The sequence below is a fragment of the Asparagus officinalis genome, chromosome 5 (genome assembly GCF_001876935.1).
Source record: "Asparagus officinalis chromosome 5, Aspof.V1, whole genome shotgun sequence".
Lineage (NCBI taxonomy): Eukaryota > Viridiplantae > Streptophyta > Magnoliopsida > Asparagales > Asparagaceae > Asparagus > Asparagus officinalis.
In genome coordinates, this window is record NC_033798.1 from 17,321,791 (window position 1) to 17,337,153 (window position 15,363).

Below are 15,363 nucleotides of genomic sequence, written 5' to 3' on the forward strand. Positions count from 1 at the left end.
CTATCTCCTTTCTCCCTATATAATTTTCTATAGAGGGTCATCTATAAAGTGAAATGCCTTGCTTTTGTCGGATGCTTTGAAAGATTACTTTGGGAGGGAAGTTTCTTATGTGTTATTTGCTTTGGGATCATATTCCTCTTTGCTTTTATACACATTTCATATCAGTTGATATCTGCTATGTCATCGCTCCACCTGAACTCAGACAAGTGCGACCCTTCACTATCTGATTTATACTTGAGTTCCAGCCGAAAATATTAGTCTAGACTCCAGAATTCTACATACAATAACCAGCAAAAAACAGGAAAAAGTTTGCAAAGAATGAGAACAAAAGTTGAAAACCCTGTTTAAGATGAGTTGAACAGGTCGAATATTTCTCTTTAGCATCCAAAAGGCATGCAGCAAAGGTATTCTTGAAAAGATGATGGGTAAGAATCAGATACGTGCGCTTTTTCCATAGCATTAACGGAAATGACGCTGCAAACACTAGGACATGTCATGGATTAAGAGATTCCCTGCATAAAAAGGACATGCAAGTTAACACTTTCAACACACTGAGGCAAAAAAAAGTTGTAATTGAAGCGACAAGAATATGTTCTATCATCATTTTTTCACAAAGAACATCGACCTAACGATCTTCGAAATCTGACAAAGTTGTTTACGTTACCAGTAAGTAATGCTACAAGTGGGAAACAGGAACAAAAATGTAGGGAAATATCTAGTAAGTAAAGATATTCACGCTTTAACCATCAACTCTGCTAACGACAGAAACAACGAAAGAAACAATAACAAACAAGGTTGAAGACATTTCTATGCTTGTTAAATAAATGAATAATAAAAAAAAATCTCAAGGCTATTAAGTTCCAGTTCCCACCAACAATATCTTTACGTAGTTCTTTCTTCCTGCGCACAAGATATCATGAGCATGTTCTCAACTGGTCATAATTTAAAGGGGGGGGGGGGGGGGGGGGCAGCTCTCTTTACATAAAGAAAATTATGCAGGCATCCACTGCACCAAATGTTTTAATCAATGAACTTATCAAACTACAAGGGATATAGCGGCAGAACGTAATTTGACGCCATCATCTTCCCATTTAAATTGTGGTGCAGTTGATCCAGCAATGTATGCCTGATATGAAGGGAAATGATAGTTTAGAGGCAGCAGTAGATATTTAACTGATCCTCACGTGAAAAGAAAACATTATAGAATATTTTGGCATTAGATATCAAAACTGTTTATTAAAAGTGCAGCTCAACAAGATAGTAACTTTTTGAAACTAGGGTATACCAAAGCCTCATATAGCATTCAGGCATTAAACACCAAAGCTAAATGTCTGACAAAAACAGTATGGGAGGGAAAGGGGTTTCCCAAAAAAATTGGCTGCCTGTTGATGCATAGAAATACCTACGTTATCACTAGCTCCTTTTCTCTACATTTACTACAAACTAAGGAAGTACTCGATGTTGTAGTTTTTCTAGTTTTATCTCTCTTTATATGTGCAGAAAGGGGTGAAAATGAATCAAGGAAATACAAAATGCTGCACTAAATCTTATGACACAATCAAGTAGGCGATGCAGGTAAATAGATGCCTAGCCAGGGTGTTTGGATACAATCCGCGAGAACAAATAAAAGTATAGGGCTCTTTGGATTGGGCATTTCTTCATACTTATGGAGATATTGCAGTATATGCTAAAGCAGACATATAATTGCATTTAGTAATCCCTACAGTTTGCATACAACAAACAATTTTTTACCGTCTTAGTTTGGTGAGTTTAAAGATAAATCTAGATAAATTTCACAACATGAGTTGCCTCATAATGGATGGAGAGAAAAAGTGTTCCATATCACTGTTTGATTCTGCACTGATAAAACGAAGAAACTAAAACATATACAGAGGAAATCCAGTCATTTGGCAGAATAGATAGGAAGAATGGATGTGAGGAAACATAAATACCTTGCCACTGTTAACAGCAGCAACTAAAGCAACATGCTGAACATCATCTCCAAATTCATAGAAGTAGTAAGTCCTGAAAGCAACCAACCCTTCATGAGCAACAACAAATCCCCTATTTTAAAAGATTTATCATGAATTCTTTATATACAATAATGTATTTCCCTGAAGACAGGTTAAGGAGATCATATGCATTGGAACAAGACACAGGAATAGAGCTTGAAACCTTTTTTTCTATCACATGCAGCTGACATACAAGGAATGCTGTCACTTTAGTATTTTATTAAGACTATATTCTACATATGTTTTTCAACCACTATTTGTTTCTTTTTTCTTTCCAAAAAACGTATTACTATATTTACAGCTATACAAATTAAAACAAAAGGCATGGGTAGAATACATGTTTATAATGTGAACTTACAGTTACCTGAAACCTTCATCTTCTTTAATCTTAATGGCCCGGGCAGAGTACAAGTTTGCACCTCCTATTGAAAAATATTAACTCATGAGTTACAAAGATTACAAAATTAAAGGGAGCAGCTCATTACAACTGGAAATTACAACAAAAAATTGATATGTTTACCAGGGACAAAAATTTTAGCTGCTTCCTTAAGAGATCCCAAATCTGTAATATCTTTGGCCTGTGCATTGGAAATAGAATAATGATCTGAAGGAACTAAAATATTAATAATTTAGTACTTGTTGATAAAAAAAAGTGAGATTTGCGACTCTATAGTATTGACCAATAACAACCTATATTAAGTTCAACAGCATTTACTTAGTGTGTGGAGTCACTTGTAATCTTTTGGCATGTTTCATTAAATTCTTGTTAATTAAAATAGGGGTTTTTTACCTACCATTTCACTCAGAAACGTAAGCATAAACTTTTCTATGTTTACTTGAAAAATGAGTAGACCAAACAATTAGTCCACAAACCTCTAGAAAAGTGATCTTGAGCTGATTTGTTGGACGAATGACCACACTTAAAACTTCTGATCTACATCACAAGGAAAATGATTATACAACAAAAAAGACCGATCTAGATCCACCTGCAAAAACCCATAATATGTATAATACACTGCCTTGAGCAACATGGTAAAAATATCACAAGATAGATATATCATGAAGTGCACCGAGAATTTTGAACCATGGAAAAACTTGCGTTGAAGCCATGACTCCCAAAAGCATATGACACAACCACTCTTGACAGTCCTTGCATATTTGCTAGTCATTTTTCTTAGATTCATAAATTATTTTTTAAATTCCAGATGTTTTTTTGACAGTTTTCTAATCTTTCTTTGACACGTATCATAGATGCATTTAACATGCATTGTATGTAGGGGTGCCAAACGGTTCGGATATATCCGAACCGATCCACATCCGTATCCGAACGGATGCGGATATGGTAAGCTAATTTTAAAACCGGGCGGATACGGTTTCGGATACGGATCCGGTTTCGGATTTTTTTTCGGATACGGATTCGGATACGGATATGAGGGTTGCGGATACGGATATCCGCAATGTAATAATGGTTCGGGTAATTGGGTCCCAAAATTACAAATACAAACCCGTAACCGCTAACCCAAAACCCAACTACAACTAAAAAGTAAAACCCTAGGCTTGTGAATCACCGCCTCCAGCCCTCGTAAAGCTCATAGTCGAAACCCTCGGGGGACTTTGATCGTCTTCGTGGGATCCCCATCTTGAACAATGATCAGATTGTACGGCTCGAAAAAGGGCCTCCACATCTCCAGGAGATCAAGGTTTCGGATCGTGCGTATCACGATATCAAGCTCATCCGTCAACTGCGGACCGCTCGAACTCGACCTCGAACTCGCCATCGTTGATTGTTGAGAGAGAGAGAGAGGAGAGGTCTGTGATTGATTGCTGAAGAGGGAGTTTAGAGAGAGAAGAGGCCTGGAGCGTTTTCGGATGAGATTAATATAAGGAGTTATGTAGAGGAGACTGGCGCGTGTTGGTAGATGAGGAGGAGTTGGATTCGGATCGGGAGGAGCGTGTCCGGTCTTGAGTGGAGTAAGCGGAGAGGATTTTGCTGAGGAAGGCACTTGAGGATCATGTGAACCAGCGGTTTGTATTGCTATCATAAAGGTAAAGTTTTGATTGCTATTAATTGGTGAATGAGTATCCATAAGACGTGCATAATTGAAGTGAAAAAAGTTGAGTAATGGATTTAGAGCGTTGGAAGGACAATTGCATGTTTACCTGGACTACATGATAGAGTCCTACTAACTCTGTGAAGGTTGATCTCTTATGTCCATGATGAGAGCCAAAAACTGAGTCCATGTTCTATGTCTTGATCCAAAATATTCAACCAATATCATCTATCTTGTCCTAGTCTTCTAATTTAGCTCAGATTAATGCTGGTTGGAGGAGCCATTTTGGGTTATTAGGTTATGAGTTAGATGTTTAATGACAACACTTAATCTATTATGAAGTAGTCTATTTAGATTTAGGTGGAATCACCTGGGTTTATTTTTTATTTTATTTTATTTGAGAAAGATCCTTTATCTTTTATATTACATTTTTGTAACTGTTTTCAGAATTGGTTGTTGTGTGTCTGCTGCCTGTTCTTAGAGGAGTCTTCTGTTTACAATCTATTCTAAGAAACTATTCTCAGAAAGTTTTATATTACATTTCTATAACTGCCTTTAGAAACTATCTATTACTATATAGAGTAATTCTAATTATATGTGAATTAAGGAGAAGCCTACAACTACATACATTTATCTATTTGGTTGTAATTTATGCATATGTGTACTAATTCATATCTGATTCATATCCATTTGTCGAATATCCGTTTATATCCGTGATCATATCCGATCCGATTCTCAAATATCCGAACCGTATCCGTTTTCGATAAGTGCGGATATGGTTAAGATTTTTTCTTACCGAAGATGATCCGTATCCGTATCCGTATCCGTATCCGTTTATAAAAAGCGGATATGGATATGATAAGTGACATATCCGAACCGTATCCGCACCGATAACACCCCTAATTGTATGCATTGGGATATAAAAATTCTTTCATTCTCTTTCTACAGCTGTAATGTTTATGAAAAACATATTAAATAATAGTAGTGAATATTAATAAACTCAGAAGTCAGGACATGTTTCTACAGAAGATGGGAATATGATAAAGTTCTCAATAAAAGAATTGTAAGAAGCTGAAGTTCCACAAATTATTCCTATATATCTATTCCAATATACAAGTGCTATAGTTTATCATCCGTTAACAATCATATTCCACACAAACTATTAAGAACGTACTTTGATACTTATGGATAAAAGACATTTTTGATGATTCAAAATAAAGTAAATGATCAGTGCATGGGAAGTCAGGCTAATTTGACAAGGGATGAAGCCCGAATCATTCCCAACACAATCAATAGGTCATGAATCACAACACAAAAGCAAAAAAAGAATTCAGTTCTCCTAAAGTTTTCTTCATTCATTCTAAACAAATTTCACATCTACCTATTGGCTAATTTTTAAGGATGTATCAAAAACTATTGATCTTTCTGAAAACTATAATGAAGTTCTTTATTAAGAAGTTATTACAAATGTACATTTGGATTTTTCTTTAAGTTATCTATAGATATGTTTTCCCGGAAATTCATATGTAAGTTTGTAATAAATTTTCAGAAAAGGTTATGATAGTTTTCAGAAAGATATCAAAAGCTTAGGAGAAGTTAATAAATTTAGGCACTAGATAGATGTGAAATTTGTTTAGGGTAAAAGATGGAAGCTTTGGGAAAACAGGATTCTTGTGTTGTGATTTATGAACCTCTTGAATTGGGTTGAGGCCAACTTCTCCCCTCTCAAATTAGCACTTAGAGTGATTTTCATACACTTTTGAACAACCAATTTACTGTAGTTCCAACTACATGCATCGCTCATTTTCCCATTTTAACCATCGAAAATGTGTCTATTAATAATCATATTCCTATATATAGGTCCAGTGGCGTTTCCTTAGCGTATCACATTTTTCCACATTATGTTTTAGTTCTTTAAATTAGATTACAATCTAGACAGGGACTAATTAGTTTAAAGCTAAAAGAAGTTTAGTAAACAACAACAACAACAACAAGCCAATATACACGAAACAGAGATTATGTTCCAAGAAGGCGAGTTTTTATTTATGATAAAAAAAGGATAAAAGAATGTACACAGATAAAAGAAAGCTTAGCACTTCAACATTGGCAAAGAAAAATAACAATTTGAGCTTCTAAGTCTATGAGTCACACACCCATCAGAAGAGGCGAAACGAGCCGCAAAAGTCCTGGGTTTTACTTTGTCACCATACAATGCCAATCCTGCATTATAATCCTACCAACAAAATAAAGCCAAACTAAATTCAGGTTGAGAACATAGCTAAAAACTTAGCATCTAAGACGTTAATAAATTGCAATGTAGAAGCATAAAAATTAATACAACCCAATTTTTACTTATTGTTTATTAGCAATAATAAAAAAAAAGTTCTCTTTTATACCTCTGGCTCCATGATATCTTCGAATTGAGGCGGCACCCGAATCGAGAATCCATCGCCAAAGAACTGGAACCAAGATTTTGTGCTGCAAATCCCGTCTAGGGCTTTCTTTTGCGGCGGAGGAGGAGGAGGCAATTCCCCCAAAGTTTGAGCATTAACAGAGAGGGCAGTGGCTAGGGTTAGGGCTAGGGTTACTGAGGCAACAGTAACCGCTTCTCTCCTGGAGGATGAGCAGCAACAGCGAAACCCACAATTTGGCCTGAATATCAAAGGAGATCTAGGGCTAGGGCTAGGGTTTCGAGATGGGATTCTTGGAAGCGAGGAGAATGGTGTGAGGAGATGAACAGCCATCTCCCATTGATACAGCAACGGAAGAAGAACAAAGCTCTCAGCTTTGAGAGAGCCGCAGCCAAGAGATAGGGAAATGGGGGCACTTTCGTCATTTGTTCAGTATAGGAAACGACGATAATGCCCTCCCCGCCTAAAATCGTTCATTGGACGTTAGAACAAAAAGGCTGCCCCCTTATCCAAATTCAAACCAAGCCAACCAATCAAAATCCAAAACCCAATTCAATCCAAATCAATACATCTAAAAAAAAAAAATTAAAGAAAACCATCAAATACTCTCACTCTCTCAGTGCACCTCAATTCCCCTCAACAATGGAGACCCTCATCTCCTCTCCTTCATCCTTTACTGCTCTCCTCAAAACCCCCAAACCCCAACTCTCAAAACCCATACAACAAAAACCCATATCAGTCTCTTCATCCCTCAAAAAACCCATTATCTCCACATCAACTCCCTCTCAAAAGAGCTTCATTTCCTACCTCCAGCACGGGCTCGCTGCGGCCGCACTCTCTCTGGCCATTAACTTCTGCCCTCTGGACTCTGCAGTCGCTTCGGAGTTTGATATTCTCAGCGGAGGGCCGCCGACTGAGACTTATGTTGTTGATGATGCTGGTGTTCTGAGTAGAGTTACTAAGTCTGACTTAAAGAGGTTAATGTCTGATCTTGAGTCGAGGAAGAACTTGCACATTAATTTTATCACCCTTCGGAAGCTCACGGTATAGTTTACCGCTTGCTATATGTTTGTTGAAATGCTTGTGTTACATTATTTGAGATGATAAGGAGGCTTTTCATAGGGTTAACTGCCAAAGTTTTGCATAAAATGGATTGACAAACCGTCTGCCTTTTTCCCGCCACATAATTCAATCTCTTGACTACGTCTCTATAGTAGTTTTCTAGAATAAGTTGCCTCCGGACATGAAATTTTTTTCCGTAGAGGATAATTGGTTCTTTTTCAAAATTAGATGTACTCTGTTGCCACCTAAACATTGTAGCTGTTTTAGAAAGAGAATTAAAAACAAAATAGTGGGTTTTGTCTTGAAATTAAAAGAATATATCTGGCTTGTCAGTACTAAAATATTAGTGGTGTCGATGAGAGGGTCAAAACCTTTCATATTGATATGTACATTTCTTATCCTTCTCCTTCTTGGCCAATGTATGAAATATCACCATGAAATTAATATAACATTCACAATGGAATTGCCTAAAATAGCACTTGTAAGATTTCCATGTCTTCTTAGATTAATATGTCCCGTTATAGTAGAGGTGTTGAAAGTTAAGATAATTGAGGTTCCAAGAATTAGCCATTCAGTTTGACTACAATACGTAAATGCAGAGTAAAGCAGATGCATTTGAGTATGCTGACCAAGTGTTGGAGAAATGGTATCCCTCAATTGAAGAAGGCAATAACAAAGGTGTAGTTGTGCTTGTAACCAGCCAAAAGGAAGGGGCAATCACAGGAGGACCAGCATTCATTCAAGCTGTAGGAGATACAATTCTAGACGCTACTGTATCAGAGAATCTCCCTGGTAAAAACACTTTTTTGGCGAGTTTTTTTTGCAAGTTCATGGAGTCCTTATCGTTGTCTAACCAACTAATGAAAGATAAATTATCTGTTCTCATTGTTTTAAATATCCCCGACATGGCCCGATATATCCCCCGATATATCCTTTTACAGGGCTTGCCGCAACCGATATGGTCTTTAAATATCCTTTATCGCTTTTTGGCTATTTTGAGTGATAAATCCCCGATATGACTGATATATTAGCCGATATGTGGATCAATATATCTTTTTATATAGCTTGTTGCAAAATAATATACCGTGTTTGGAATTTTTGGGCGAGATATCAAGATTTTCCCATTATATCAAATGACATTTTTCCCTAAAAAAAGCAGATCGAATGTTGCAACGTTGCTTTGCACTTTTGTTTGTTTTAGAAGGTTAATTAGCGATCCTAAACATATATTATTCATATTTTGTATGCTTAAATTTTATTACATATGTTGAGATTATATTTTAATGCGTTATACTATGTATGCAAACATTCATTATAGCATTCCGATATTTACCACATATCCCCGATATTTCCCCGATATCCGCAATCCGATATGAATTTTGGCCATCCGATATTTTCCCGATATCCGATATTTAAAACATTGTCTGTTCTGGCTTCTAAATTGACCTTATAAATGTTATGACCATAAATAGAAAAAATGGGTTAATTTCAAAAATAAACCCTTGAAATTTGGGATTTTGCACTAAACCCCCTGAAATATAAAATTTTCTTACTACCCCCCCCCCCCCGCCCCGCGCGATGCGCGCTGCGCGACAGCGCCTATGTAACTGGAAAATAAGTAAAATTTCCTTGCAAGAATTTTTTTCCAATTTTAATCATTTTTCATTGACGAGCAACATACACCCCTCCCCCATTTGAGGGGTTTTTTTTCCTCTCGGTTTTTTTTAGTTATTTGCCAATTGCAGGCAGGGGTACAATAAGAAAAGTTTAAAGTTCAGGTGGTTATGTGCAAAACCCCAAAGTTCAGGGGGATTTGTGAAATTAACCAAAAGTGAGGAAATAGGGATAAATGTTAGTTATCCTTTTGGAGTTGGAATATGATCTTATTTCTAAACCACTCCATTGACCTATTTTTACATATCACTGTGTTTAAATTATTTGGCAATAATTGATATCTGCAGCAATTCTTTCTCCGTGTTACTGAAGTAGGTGCACCTAGCTATTGACCTCTTTCCAGGATTGAACATTTTACTATCCTTTAAAGTTGTATGTTGAACTCTTTTGTGATTGCACCTAAGCTTGATTGTTACACATGCTTTCGTTATATTGCGGTGAAAGGATTAAGTCTGTCAGTAGCCTATTTATTTAAAATTAACTAGTGTCATTACCCGCGCTATACTGCGGTAATTTTTTTAAAATTAATTATAAAATTTTCACTTTATATTTTCTTGCTCAATCTTTGTGATATGTGAATTTAATAATTAGCTTGAGCCCTGAACATGAGAATTAAACTAAAAATAGGTATATTTCACAAACTACGGTGTATCTTGAGCAATTAAAAATTCTAAATATACATAAATCCTTAAATATGATTAAGAAAAATTAAACTTACACTATTAATATATAAAATATTAGTATCTTTCTTAAGGATACGGGTAAAATTTTAATTACCTCAAGTACTCTATTATACACGAAGTTCATGGTACTTAAGCTTTGCATACTTGCACCTTCATCAACTTTGATATTAACAAAACTACAATTGAACATAATTTTGTGATATCGGATTACCATTAATTGAATTTGTACAAACGATTTACACTCCTATTGTGAATATTGTTTTGCATACAATATATTTCCTCAGCGTGCTATTAGGAAAGTTGGATATTAAAATCTCATTGAGAAAAATTTCAAACAAATAACTGACAAAGAGGAAATATTACAAACAAAGAAGCAATATATGGGGGGAATTATAAACAAAGAAGCAACAAAAGGGATATATTTATATACCAATAACAAAAAATACACAAACAAAATTGATACATTACTTTCATAAAATGGAGTGTAGCATTAAATCTGCAAGATGGATGCATAAGAAAAGCAAAATCGAGCATACTTATCAACAATCACATGCATCATTTATGGAGTTGGAGCTAATGATAAAGAAAGGAATCTAAGAATACTTTACCTAGATTAGTTTGCTAGATTTATAGAGAGGAGATGAATTGAGAAAGAGTGGGGAAGTTGATCAGGCTTGGCCGTTAGTGAAAATTGAGTTGATGAGGTAGTGACAAATTATGTAGTACGGACACGGATCCGACATGGCCATCCGACACGCCGACACGAGGCAAATCCTAAAAAATACATAGGATACGTGTGTTCGACACGGACACGACACGACACGGCTTCATGTTATGTGTGTCCGTGCTTCATAGGTGACAATTAGTGTAATTAATGGTAATTAAGAGAGGTTACATTTCAATGCTTTATGAAATTTCAAAGGTGTGAATTTGATGTAACATTATAACCATCTTCAATTTTACAAACAACAATTTTTATAGTAATTTGTGTATAATAGATAAGATTTGGGAAGCTTTAATTGATGGATGATAGTATATGAAAGTTTTAGTATTTGTATGAATATTTGAAAGTTTAGAATTTGTATAGATTACATAGAAGATGAATGACAATTCTTTGAAAAATGGACATGTGTCCAATTCTCTAAAAAATTAACATGTGGCATCCTGGGTATTGTTTTAGTATATTAGGTAGATGGGAAATAAGTCATAGAATACATGTGGAGACTTGAATAAAAATCTTGGATCAATTTCATAAAACTATGAATTGAACCGTTTTGCACAAAACTACTATACTCTTTTTCATCAGAGAAAACTACCATTAGCTTTCAAAACTCCCGAAAAGTACCAACTACTGGAAATTATTGCTATCAACTTTAATGTCTTGGATAAACGGTCTAAACTATCTTTATAAATGAAGAGAAGAAGAGGGGGAGAGAGGATAATGCAGAACATATATAAAATATATAAGGTCAAAATTATCCAGAACATGTCACATGCAGAGCACGTTTAGAGCACATGACAACTTGCCCCAACTGCCATCAGGCATGGTAGTTTTGTACAAAACCTCCAAAATACATTGTAATTTTGTGAAATTTACCCCCAAAAAACTTTTAATTGCTGAAAACCTCAATAAAGAAAGCCAAAGAAATAATCAATCTTCCATCTCGCAGTTTTAGCTACAGATGAAAAGTACAACGAAGCTATGCTAAGCACTGCCAAACGTCTAGTGGCAGCTATTGATGGTCTACCAGATCCTGGTGGGCCGACGTTTAAGGAGAACAAGCGTGAATCCAACTTTAAAAGCAAAGAAGAAACCGAGGAGAAGCGAGGACAGTTTACTCTTGTTGTCGGAGGTTTGCTAGTGATTGCTTTTGTTGTTCCAATGGCACAATACTATGCTTATGTGTCCAAGAAGTAGGCTTATTTATGTGTAGCAATTGTTACTGAAAATTTTATGCTCATATATTACTCAAAAACATGCACAGAGATTTATGAATCGTATGGTATCAGTTGATTTTTTTTTTTTTTTTTGGATTTTGTATGCACACAAAAAGTATATACAAATGCATGACCTATGTGCTTGTATTATATATGCTACCAGATAGAAATTTTATATTTCTTAATATCAAAGTATATCCAGCACGAATCAGTTTGTAATATACCAAAAGGTGTGTGATATTATAACACCAAATTATGAAATCATCATGTTATTTTGTAATACACTTCTCACATCATATGGAACATGTACCAAAAATGTGCAGGCATGAATGCATGCACACTCATACGTGGACATATCTGGTATTGTTACTTTGTATGTCATAGATGGAAAACTTTAAAGAATATATAACCATAAATTTTCAAGCTGAATAGGGACACATGGAAATTAATGAAGGGGAATCTCTAATTTAATAGTATTTGAGAATATAGAATGCATATTAAAAAACATTAGGGGGTTAGAAGAGAACAAGGATTCATGCTTAACTTCTATGTTAATGTGTGCGCGACAATGTTAAATCATGGAAGTGAAAAAATAGAAAAACACATATTCAAAAGCTAGGAAGTAGGGTAAACATACTTTTATTAAAATAGTCCTGTTTTGTTTAATGGTTGATATCTTATACAGCAGGTTCAAGTGATGTTCAAGCGATTTGCAAGAAAGTGATGGACTAAAAATACGCAAATTCACAATAATGTTATAGTTTTTTCATGTTCTTCCAATAGCTTTCAACTGAGTTGTATCAAATAACTAAAAACTTAGCTTTGGCATACAGCATTTAACCCCAGAAAAAGACAATTGTTAAAACCAATAGCCAACAATTTATGTATATGCAGGGGGGGAAAATAAGCATCACATTTGTCTCACTTGCTTCTACATCAAACTTGATTGATCATCAACAATATTATCAAGGATACAAAGGGAACATTTGAACATTATCTTTACAGCTCTAACTTTATAAGTAATGGCATTTTATCTGAGAATGGAGGGTCAGAGTATTTCCCAGTGAGTATTTGTGATGAAACATGCAAATTTGCGGCCTCCGTGTAATGAATCCCATCCCAATTAATGTATTTGGTGGTATCATTGCACCCATTAGCTGTTACTGAACTTCCATTCAACACCTTTGTTTGTCCACAACCAATTCTGCTGTCATAGTTTATAGGTGGTCCTCCGTACCCACAACAGGCTGCTATAGGATTCTCGAATCCTGAAAATAAGAGAATGTACTTTCTCATTACTTCTATATGCAAATTTGTTTGGTCGATAGAAAATAAAGGAAGTGAAGAGTTGAGATGGCAGCTAATGTAGCATTAAATTTCTTTATTTCTCGCTTGGTTGTTATAGATAGTTTACAGTGGAAAGTGAATATCTATAAAGAAATGATAAGCAGAGAACAAAAAAAGTAGAGTTCTCTTCCTCCTCATTCACTTTGCATCTATTTTCCATCTGCTTTCTCAAAAATTTGGAGAAAGTGTAGAGTTAATATGCTAATGTGGCATCATTCACTTTTTGATTGCTTGGTGTTAAGCGCAGAAAATTATAACTGTCAACCTTCATCATAACTCCAGAGTTTTGATGTAATGACAACTCCTTTGACATGGTACCAGAGCAACCCAAGTTAAATTCTCACTGGTCACAAATTTAAAGCATATTTTTAAAAAATAGATATTGTTGCATGAGTCTTGGTTTCAGCCCATAAAAAGGACATTCAACTTGTGGTGGATGTGTTAGCATATAAAATTATAACCCTCACCACAATCTCATAGTTTTGGTGCAGTGGCGGGGTTGTTTGCGTCTCTACTATTGCCAAACATGAAATTTTGAAAATTTGAGACACATTGCAAACTTGATCCACTTTCCATACTTGCCTGTTACCAAACACCCCTAGGCCTTAAATGGAAGAGGAGGATGAATGGCTCATGAATGAGATGTTACATACCGTAGTTAGAATAATTTGCTATAAGATCTGACTTTATGGAGAAGATATCGACGTAAGTGATATTTGCATCTCCAAATCCGCCCTTCAATCTCGCGCAGAGCGCACGAAGTTGTAGATTGAAAAGGTTTGCAGCATGGTTGTGTGTGCTTACACATCCGAGCTCATCCAGTTTTGATGGATCTTTACCAAATTGAGCTATGTTTTGAGGTAAACACCCTAGTGGACCTGTATTATGAATCCAGAACCTCCTTGCACCTTGATCGTACAATTCCTGGAAAAGGAAAAATGAGTTGATTTTTTCATGATTAGTAAATTGGATAAAGAAGCTATACACATGACATAGAAATATTTATTATAGGATTTTTGTTATATTAAACCCCCAAATCTTTGTTAATTCTATTTTAAACCCTCAAATATTCATATTGTTAAATGTGGGTCTTTTTTTAAAACAACTTAACAGGTAATAGATTTTGGGTCTAATTCAAAACAACTTAATGGATTTGAGGGGTCTATTTTTGAAATATGAAGATTTAGGGGTCTGATATAACAGATGCATTGGATATTATACTCAACTGATTGAAAATAATTAGAAGAGATTTTTTGGGTGAATTTTCTAATGTCTAAAACTGCAAGGACAGTCTCAGCTTTTGCGTAATCTTAATAAATCAGCTTGTACCATAATATTCAGCACTGTGTTAAGCAAATGTACTTTAGGCAGGAGTTATCGCGTTCGCAGAAATTTTATACTTGTTTACCTAACTATTTTAATTGAAAAATCCAACTTTGAAATTAAAGAGTACATGCACAACCTTGAGTCCAGTCTCAAACTCTGACAAAATTGCAGGTATAGAAGCCAAAACTTGGTCCTCTGACTGGGAATAGAATGCGCCAGCAATGTCGTTTTGCCCTATATCAAACATGTACAACCCTTTGCTGAAGAAATCTGCTTGAGGAATAAATCTCTTAAATCTGTTGCCTGCAAAGAGCAAAGAAACTTTTTTATGTCATGTTATGCAGTATAACACAACTTAATGTAGGGTTAATTGCGGATAAATTCCTCGAGTTCTATTGTCACTGATAGACCCCCTGAGTGAATTTTTATTACTCTTTTACCCTTGGAGAGAGAGAAAAATGTTTTTTTTTTGACAAATAGACTCTTGAGTGTAAAAGGGTCTAAATATTTTCACTCGGAGGGTCTATCTGTAACAACAGAGCTAGAAGGGGTCTATCTGCAATTAGGATTTTTAGATAAAAACTACCTTAACTTTTAGCAAACTTGATACTTACCACCTTCAGTTTTTATTTTTGATAGAAACTGCCTTTACTCGCCTACATCCTTCACACGTCACACTTAATCAGCCCAAAGAGCACGTGAAATGCCTACCCATTTTCCCCTCTCCCAAACACGTGCAGAGCACATGTGCCTTAATTAATTATCAAAAGAAAGACTTTTTTATATTAGTCCCCCAAATGTTTCATATTTCATGTTATTCCCCTAAATCATCTATTTTGAAATTACCCCCCCCCCCAAA

The 15,363-nt window shown here is 35.5% G+C and overlaps 3 protein-coding genes across 4 annotated transcripts in view; 1 reads left to right on the forward strand and 2 right to left on the reverse strand.

Annotated features, from left to right (window-relative positions):
• Positions 225-6,870, reverse strand: LOC109839957. 2 transcript variants are annotated; one of them, XM_020408429.1, is made up of 7 exons: positions 6,460-6,870; positions 6,217-6,296; positions 2,886-2,946; positions 2,533-2,590; positions 2,377-2,434; positions 1,953-2,025; positions 225-512 (listed from the first exon to the last, which is right to left on the reverse strand). In XM_020408429.1, the coding sequence occupies exons 1-7, from the start codon at positions 6,805-6,807 to the stop codon at positions 501-503; spliced, it is 690 nt and encodes a 229-aa protein (XP_020264018.1). In that variant the 5' UTR covers positions 6,808-6,870; the 3' UTR covers positions 225-500. The 2 variants fall into 2 exon arrangements, with proteins under 2 accessions (XP_020264018.1, XP_020264017.1); XM_020408428.1 differs by lacking the exon at positions 225-512 and adding an exon at positions 792-1,126 and having other exon boundaries at positions 6,460-6,869.
• Positions 7,001-11,918, forward strand: LOC109839956 (UPF0603 protein Os05g0401100, chloroplastic). Its single transcript, XM_020408427.1, has 3 exons — positions 7,001-7,518; positions 8,136-8,328; positions 11,564-11,918. The coding sequence occupies exons 1-3, from the start codon at positions 7,117-7,119 to the stop codon at positions 11,809-11,811; spliced, it is 843 nt and encodes a 280-aa protein (XP_020264016.1). The 5' UTR covers positions 7,001-7,116; the 3' UTR covers positions 11,812-11,918.
• LOC109841580 (GDSL esterase/lipase At1g54790-like) overlaps positions 12,607-15,363 on the reverse strand; it is a 12,008-nt gene continuing 9,251 nt past the window's right edge. Inside the window, exons 2-4 of the mRNA XM_020410540.1 lie at positions 14,641-14,807; positions 13,832-14,102; positions 12,607-13,099 (exon numbers count right to left, since the gene is read on the reverse strand). Coding sequence (XP_020266129.1) covers positions 12,831-13,099; positions 13,832-14,102; positions 14,641-14,807 — 707 coding nt within the window. The 3' untranslated portion in view covers positions 12,607-12,830. The remainder of the gene's footprint in view (positions 13,100-13,831; positions 14,103-14,640; positions 14,808-15,363) is intronic.

Coding starts and splice junctions, on each gene's coding strand:
- LOC109839957 (XM_020408428.1), bottom strand. CDS start 6,807: ATGGCTGTTCATCTCCTCACACCATTCTCCTCGCTTCCAAGAATCCCA. Junction 2,435..2,532: donor AGCTAAAATTTTTGTCCCTG/GTAAACATATCA, acceptor ATTTTTCAATAG/GAGGTGCAAACTTGTACTCT. Junction 2,026..2,376: donor AAAGAAGATGAAGGTTTCAG/GTAACTGTAAGT, acceptor GGTTGCTTTCAG/GACTTACTACTTCTATGAAT.
- LOC109839956 (XM_020408427.1), top strand. CDS start 7,117: ATGGAGACCCTCATCTCCTCTCCTTCATCCTTTACTGCTCTCCTCAAA. Junction 7,519..8,135: donor TCACCCTTCGGAAGCTCACG/GTATAGTTTACC, acceptor ACGTAAATGCAG/AGTAAAGCAGATGCATTTGA. Junction 8,329..11,563: donor TGTATCAGAGAATCTCCCTG/GTAAAAACACTT, acceptor TCCATCTCGCAG/TTTTAGCTACAGATGAAAAG.